Raw genomic sequence first — 7,951 nt, forward strand, 5'->3', positions numbered from 1 at the left:
TTCTATCTCCATGCTTTGAGCCAAAATGCTTCTTCCTCTTCTTCCTTTTTCCCCCTCTGAATTTATCAGTGAAAAGAACCCTGAACAAAACCCAATTATTAATTTGTTCTGATTTCAGCAAAAAGCCAAGAATGCAAACCCCCCACCCTTCTGTAACAAAAGGCAGTTGTGAACGTGCTGCTTGCAAAGCTGCAGACGACTTAGAAATCTCCCCTACTGTAAGGCTGTTGAGAAGGTGTTGGCTGAAGGTGGAGAGGAAAGCAAGCCACGTAACGAAGGCAACCAACTGTGCACCTTTGGTACTAAATCATCTAAGGTGCATCTTTAGCAAGAAGAGCATTGCAGCGTGTGTTCGGAGCAAGCCCAGCCTCTGCCCGCAGATGATAAGAAATCAGGAGAGAGGTTCTATTTATTTGCAGGGTAAAGCTCCACATCTAATGGGATAAACATTTCTGTGCAGCTAAAAGGCAAACCGTGCTCCCAGCACTCACTCAGCTTCAGTTCCTCTGCACAGCTTGCTCTTCTGGTTGAGGATAAAATGTTGCATGTTTCAAAAGCCAAAGCTTCTTTCCAGGGGTGAAATCTGCCTCAAGCCAGCAGCAACAGCCACCTCAAGCACCCACTGAACTGCTCATGTGAACCTGCCAAACCCTGCTTGTCCCCAGGGTCGCGAGGTCACCGTCCCATGGGTTTGCTCGGCTGTGCCCATCCAGGGATGCTCATGCTGCTGCTCTGTGGCCCGCCAGCAGCAGGAGGGGTTTTGGTGGAGGTGTCCCTTGGCTGGTCCAGGAGAGGCGGGAGCGGGGTGCCAGCAGCCTGGTGGGAGCCCTGTGCTAGTGGCCTCCCGCCTCCGGCAGCTGGGAAGCGTAGAGAGCTAGTGTGTGATGGAGGAACTGGTACTGCTCGCTCGTCTGGATCATCCCACCTCTGCAAGGGAAAGGCAGGTCCTTCTGACAGCTCGCTGAAGCCCACAACCCCGTCCCCAGCTCCCTGCTCCTGGGACACAAATATTCTTGATTCACCTGCCACAATTAGGTACATCTGAAATAGGCACCAGTGCTGCCCAAAGAGTATTTGGGCTCAGAAGCATTGCTGGGCTGTTCAAAATGCAGATTAGCAACTGATTTGGCTCTAATTTTTACTGGTACTTCTCCCTGAAAAGCAGCAAAATTGAGAGTTTCTGAATTTAGTGTCTGAGTTGGAAGGAGCAGACCAGCTGCCAGATTCAGAGCCGCTTTCCTCTCCGTCACATCCTCAGGTCCCCAAAGCTACAATAGCCCTGACAGCAAAACCTGCCCAGCACTGGGCATTAACTTGTTGTGTCACCTTTCAGCAACCCTTTTGGTTTCCATCAAAAATTGTACCACGCCCCCTCGCAATGCCTGTCCCCATGTCCCTCCCGCATCCCTCCTCCCAGGCTGGCAGCCAGCAGGACTGTGCAGGGAGCAGCCTGCTCTGAGCACCTACCTGTCTATGCGGAGGCGGCACACGATTCCCAGGATATCCACCTCCCCCTTCTCCTTCAGCTGTTGGCATCCGATCCTGGTAGCGATAAAGCAGCCTGTCCGGCCGATGCCTGCGCTGCGGGACAGACACGGCTGTGCTGAGCACTGACAACGTCCACTGCCTGGACCTTAATCTGAGCTGGACATACTCCCAGGTTGGTTTGCTGCCATTATTTTTTCCTAGAGGGATGCTGGGGTCCCAGTCCCAGCTGCCAGACCAACTTTCCCAGCCAGGCACCAACAGACTTGGGCTGGCATCATTCAGCCATGGCAAGGGAGTCTTGCCATGTTGCACAGCCCAGCTGAGGTCACTCTGCAAGCACAAACCCAGCCAGTGCTCCCATCCCAGCGCAGTGCAGGGGTCTCTGCAGCCCCTTCACCTCGCCTCCCAGTTGTGCTCTTAACCCCAGGCACCAAGCAGTTTGCCCTGGGTCGAGCCAGCCTGCAGCATCGCACACCGAGTGTGTTGCACAGGGATGACCATGTGCTCTTCTCCACTGTCCACAAATTCACTTAGCAGTGAGAGAAGATACACAGAGGCCACTTCCTCCAGGAGGGCTGCCCTGAAAAACGGCTTTACAGCTGAGCCCCAGCCCATGCGCAGTGGCAGAGGCAGCAGGAGCCTGAGCTGTGGACCTGCCCTGGGTCTGATGGCTGGGTCCTGACCCTGCAGAGCTCTCCTGCTCCCATCTTGCCATCCACAGACCCAGGTGCAAACCAGATTTCTTCACAGGGCAGTATGCACCATGGTAATGCCACAATCCTGATGCCAGGACAGGAGTTGCTGGTTGAATAACTCTGCTATGGGGGTGCCGTGCCCTGACATTTCTTTGCCACAGTGGGACCAGCTCATGAGCATTTACGGGTGGGATTTTCCTCTCTGGCATTAGCAGATTGACCCCAAGGTGGGGGACACACAGGGGCTCAGGTGAGGGGAAAGCTCCTACCTGCAGTGTACAACGATGGGCCCGGGGCTGGCTGCAGCCTGCAGAGTCTCATCCACCTTGGACACCAAGTGCAGCAGGGGCTTGGCTGACTCAGGCGTCTGCTGGTCCGGCCAGGAAGGGAAGAGGATGTGTTTGACCTGGCGGCATTCACCTTCAAGCTTTTCCAGCACAGAAGAAAGAGAAATCAGGATGTGGGAGCACAGACTGGCTGGGCTGGGCCAAATGAAGGCGTGGAGTCAAGCCCAAGGAGAGGCCAGGCAGCCTGTGACCATCTTCATCTGCCTCCTCTCGAATCCCTCTTTTGAGTTTCTGACAGACACCCAGGAGGAACCCTTGGGCCAGGGACACTGGGAAGTGTCCCGTACCAGAAGATGGGAACAGATACAGAGTGTCCCCATACTGTCCCCATAGTCCAGGCAAAGCCAGCGAGATCCTTTTGGCTAGTGTCAGGCCAGGGTGACTACAAAGAGCCCATGGGGCAGAGCCCAGTGGCACAGTGCAAACAGTAAAGGACTAATAGAGCTCTCCCAGCTGACCCCCTCTCCTTCCCCCTCTGGGTCCTGCTCCCTCTCAGCCTTCTTGGGCAGGCAGGAGCTCTTCAGACCCCTCCTCTGGCAGGGGCTCATAAGACCCAGCTCTCTGAGCCATGAGCCCTCTGCTCTCCTGTCACACAGCACTACTGTCCCACTAGAGATCCCGGGGGTGTCGGGGGCACTGCCGGGCTCCCCCTCTGGCCCCTGGATGGAGCTCGAACCCACCTGGATGGAGAGATCCTGGACTATGTACTCCACGTACTCGCTCACCCCCTGCACGCAGATGGTGAAGGGGCCGTAGGTGCCCTTCTTCTCAGGCCAGTAGTGGACACATTTCTGAAAGAACGAGGCAGGGTTTGTGGCCATGGAGATGCTCAAGGCACCCACTGGACATTTGAGCTGTACTTTATTCAGTGCTCTTTGGAAGGGGCATCTCTTGGGGAGGTGTGGAGGAGCGGGGAAGGTGGATGTGGAGTGACACAAAACACAGGTTACGGACAGGATAGATCCCTCTCCCCACATCTCCTCTCCCTGAACCCTTTCCCGTGGCCTGACATATGGCTTTCAAACCCGATGGGCTGCACGGCTCTCCCCAGCCCAACAGGAGCAGTGCCTGGGCCAGTCCCTGTCCTGCCGACCCAGGAGGGCCCAGCCTGCCGGCGGAGGGCACGGGGATGCTGTGCCAGCCAGGGAGAGAAGGGAGGAAGGACATGGCCAGGAAAGAGAGGGTGAGTTCCCCCAGGCTGGTGCTCCTTGACGGGGAGCCGGGGATCGCAGCCAAGGCACAGGGTGGCCGCCAAGCAGGGCAGAGTGCTGCCAGCTCCCATCCCAGCCTGGATCCACTGGTGAGAGCTCCCAGCACAGGAGGAGAGCTGCTCGGGGCCAGAGGGACTTCTGCCTCCACTCCCTCTCCCAGGGGTTGCCCTAGGCTCTTTATCCTGTTATCCAGCTGGGAAAGCATGCCCAGAGCATGAGAGGCCACGTAAGGAGGAGAGGCTTTGCTGGACGGGGCCAAGGTGGCAGCCGTGTGGCTCTCCTCCTCCATCCGTGATCGATCAGGGCTACCCTCTGACAGCACAGCAGAGAAAGCAAGTGGGTACTCAGACCCCATGTTTGGTCTCACACAGCCCTTTACTGTTGTTATTACCCCACTCCACCCTTTGCTCCTGGCTGGGGTGCAGTGCCCAGCCCAGGGGAGGGACAGCGGTACCTCTTTGTGCTCCTGGAGCTTGGTTATCATGACGATGAGGGGCACCTCCTCCTGCCACACCATCTCCCAGAAGTCAGTCACGGTGTTCAGCATGGGTCCCTGGGTGGCAATATACTCCCGGGGCCTCCCAGTGTAGCCCTGCTGAGCACATGGTCCATCAGTGATCCTGATGTGAGGGGAGCCTGTCTCCAGGCCAGCCCAGCTCTTATGGTGCTTATCTTCCTCTACAGTTGAGAGGCTGAGCCACACAGGCTATTTCCTACTAAACCTGTCCTTGAAATGCTTTTATAGACCTGATCTCTCCATCCTCTCAGTTCCACAGTCCAGGAGCAAGCCCATGGAGCAACCCGCGTGCACCCAAAGTGCTTGCAAGCATCCCCAGGTTGTTGGTGTGATGACAGCTGGCATGATGGACCCCTTGGCCAGGCAGAGCTCATGCAGGGAGGGCGCTTCTCACTGGAGGCATTTCCCCAAGGACCAGCAGAAGTCATCAAGCTCCGCTCTGGCTGGGAGCTGGGATAGACCCAGCTGGGTCCCACCAGCCCTGGCTCCCCCCCAGGCTCAGGAGGGGACATGGCAGTGCCCAGCAGTGCGACACCTTGAGGGGTGGTTGGCACAGACCCCTGTCCTGCCTTTGCCCCAGGCTCTGTTTCACAGCTCCAGACATCCTCTGCCTCCACGGTCACTTCCTCCCCCAGTCTAAAATTGCCAAAGAAATAGAGATGCTGGGAGGTGCTCCGAGTCCTGCTCAGTAGGCTGCTTTTCTGAGTCCCCCATTCCCATGCTCTCCTCTCTGCCCTGCACCCAGAGCAGCTGCAGACTCACCTCCACTTCCCAGCAGCCTGTCCCAAGGGGAAGGATGTTGAAATGAGATGAACTGCTTGGAAAGAAGCCTACCAACCAGTAAAGCTGGCACCTGGCTGACACAAGAGCCTGTTTTACGGGGACGTATGGTTCAGCACAAGTGGGACTGCAGCCTGGAAGGGGTCATTTGCACAGGAGGATGATTATCATAAACCAGGCTGCCTGAAGTGACACCCTTGGGTTTCGGGTTTTCTCAGTCTCTGGAAAGGGACCCCATCAGCCATCAGGTGTCAAAGCTAAGCCATGTCCTCCCTTTCATTAGCTTCGTTCTTGGGAAATTGCAACAACCCCCTGCATGGAAATTCCTGGATGTGTAAGGGCTGAACAGCACCAAGCTGTGATGCTCTGGGACACAGGTTGCCTCTTGTGCCCTTGCCAGACAACGGACACGAGGAAGAGATGGAGAAGCCCCTATGAGGGAGCCAAGAGCAGCCACCTCATGAGACTTTCCCACCAAAAAGGACAGTGTGTCTGCCCTATGAGGATGGAACTGCATTTCTCCAGCTCGGAAAGGGGTGGCAAGTTCAGACTGTTATCCCAGGGCGGCCACAGGACAGTGGGTGACAGTCCAGTGTAGCATCTGCAGCACTGAGGAGCTTGCAGATGGATGCTCTGTGAGCTGTGGACTGCGGGACAAGGGAGACAACCCGCTCTCCAACCAGGCAGGACACTCACCGTGATGTAGTTGGCATTTATGTAGCTGTCTTCCTTCAGGCTTGCCACCCTCCTGAGACAGACCCGGCTCTCAGGATCTGAAAGAGACAGTAGGCATTACCCCAGGACAATCTTTCAGAGCCTCACCCTGCCCATCCTCCCAGCCTCAGCTCCAGAGGCTGGAGACTGGGTCTTCCCAGTTCCATGCCACAGTCAGAGCTGTCTGCACCGTCCCTCTGGCCCCTTCTTGCCCCTCTTCACCCTCGCTGCGATGCCAGGTGCAGTCAGCTGTGCCCAAACCTGCTGGTACCACAGTCAGCGTGTGGGGTAACTCGCTCGCCAGACAATGACCCCTCAGGGTCTTCCTACTAGAGCCCATATGAGCCCTCATATAATGTTCTCAGCCTTTATACCCCGACTGACATGCCCTTGGGACCTGTGAGTCCCACCCAAGCTGGGCTGTCATGAGCTGCGCACCCTGAGAATACAGCGCAAGGAGTAGCTCTACCCCATGTACCACCCCATAACACAGTGTACACCCCCTGCGACACAGCACCCAGCTCCTGCAACACAGGGAGCTGCAACAAGCGCAGCAGGGACACCAAGAGCACCCAGGAGCACCCACCCCAGTGCCAGGTCCTCTGGGTCACCCCTCTCCCATGCACAAACAACTGTGAGCACACACCCTCCCCATCCCTGCATGTGGCACCGGGACAAATGTGAGGCAAAGGGATGCAGTGGCACATACTGGGGAGGATGGTTTTGTATCTGTCCTTGGAGGCACGTCCAGGGATCTCCAGCTCCTCCGGACTGACAAAGTTGGGTGGGATTTTCTGCAGGGGGAGAGAACAACTATGAGGAAAGCCCTGTTGCTGCTGCTTGTGTCCCCTCGGCATGGCAGAGCTGGTCCCTCAGGCAATGAGAAGCTGACCCAGGGATCTAGCAGCATCACCAGAGATGTCAGCTCCTGGGATGAGCCCTGTCCTTACCACAGATGTTGTGGGACACCTTCCAGAGATGCCACCTTGGGAGAAGAGCTTAGGATGGGAGGTCAGGACAGGCTTTCCAGGGATGCAAGGGGGACTTTGAACACCAGAGAGTGGGCAGCCAGGGGATACCCAGGGCACCCTTCAACCCTTTTTTCCCACACCGCCTGCCCTGCCACTGGTGCTGTGGGGCACAGCTGGGCTTGGAGCCTGCTTTGGGGATGTCCACCCCTGCCAGTCCCCCCTGACGGCCCTGCCATCCCTCATGTGAAGAGGGAGAGGGAAAAGGAGCATCGCACCGAAAACTCCTCCTGGAGCTGCGTCAGGCTCTGGGCACGCTGCTGGAGCTCCTCCCTCCTCAGCACGTGGCTGGATGTCCTCAGGAACTTCAGTGTGATGTCCCGAGGCGTACAGACAGGCTGGATGGGCTCCACGCTCCCCAGCGAGCTCATGTCCAACATCAGCGACACATTGGAGCCCCTCCTGCAAGGCAAAGGGGTCCCTGTCTGACTCTCTGCCATCTCAGGGCAGGAGGGCAGCCCATCCCACCTACCACATTGTCAGTTAAAACCACCCCACACGAAGGAAAGCCCAGCCAAGGAATAACATAGAATGAAGAAAGGGGCCAGGTAAAGACTCCAGAAGATGGGGGGGCTGAGGAACAAGGACAGTGTCTAGATTTGTCCTGGGCTGGGCTAGGGGGGAGTCAAAGCTGTCTCCACACTCAGACCTGGCATCTGCAAAGGTTGGCAGGCAGCAGGCTGGCAGGGCTGGGCTGAAGGAAGGAAGTTTGGGGGAGCCCAAGGCCTGGGGATGAGCAGTGCCACCAGTACCCATCACCTGGGCTGAGATGGGCAGCGCAGGGCTGGGGCTGCAGGCACCGTCCAGCCACTCTCCCCTCTCCTGAAGACGCACGTGCTTCTTGGCAGAGGGACTGGGCTTGTCTGTCTTGTTCATGTCTGCCCTGGCTGCCCGGGCTGTCAGGCTGGCGTTATGAACTCTGGAGCACAACAAGCAAGCCTGTACCATGCTGTAGCAGCCACGAATCTCTTGTTCTGAAGCACAGGGAGTGGACACGGGGGGCCCTCAGCTCCCGGGAAATCAAGGAGCCATCAGAGGAGAAGTGGCTGGAAAACACAAGGCAGATCTGAAAGATACCATCAGGCTGGGTGGAACCCGTGAGGGATGGTCCCTAATCAAGGGACAGGTTTAGGGCCCCCATCCCCTGCATCCAGGTGGGTGGCACAGGGAG

At 57.2% G+C, this 7,951-nt stretch overlaps 1 protein-coding gene across 1 annotated transcript; it reads right to left on the reverse strand.

Moving 5' to 3' along the window:
- Nucleotides 1-798: 798 nt before the first annotated feature.
- Nucleotides 799-7,728, reverse strand: PTPN7 (protein tyrosine phosphatase, non-receptor type 7). Its single transcript, XM_010075421.1, has 9 exons — nucleotides 7,592-7,728; nucleotides 6,999-7,182; nucleotides 6,462-6,546; nucleotides 5,735-5,811; nucleotides 4,196-4,333; nucleotides 3,211-3,321; nucleotides 2,453-2,610; nucleotides 1,468-1,581; nucleotides 799-927 (listed from the first exon to the last, which is right to left on the reverse strand). The coding sequence occupies exons 1-9, from the start codon at nucleotides 7,726-7,728 to the stop codon at nucleotides 834-836; spliced, it is 1,098 nt and encodes a 365-aa protein (XP_010073723.1). The 3' UTR covers nucleotides 799-833.
- Between the last annotated feature and the right edge of the window lie 223 nt (nucleotides 7,729-7,951).

Source organism: Pterocles gutturalis, unplaced genomic scaffold, assembly GCF_000699245.1.
Source record: "Pterocles gutturalis isolate BGI_N339 unplaced genomic scaffold, ASM69924v1 scaffold25422, whole genome shotgun sequence".
Lineage (NCBI taxonomy): Eukaryota > Metazoa > Chordata > Aves > Pterocliformes > Pteroclidae > Pterocles > Pterocles gutturalis.

Coding starts and splice junctions, on each gene's coding strand:
- PTPN7 (XM_010075421.1), bottom strand. CDS start 7,728: ATGGTACAGGCTTGCTTGTTGTGCTCCAGAGTTCATAACGCCAGCCTG. Junction 3,322..4,195: donor AGCTCCAGGAGCACAAAGAG/GTACCGCTGTCC, acceptor TCGTTCTTTCAG/AAATGTGTCCACTACTGGCC. Junction 2,611..3,210: donor TCCAGGATCTCTCCATCCAG/GTGGGTTCGAGC, acceptor GTGCTGGAAAAG/CTTGAAGGTGAATGCCGCCA.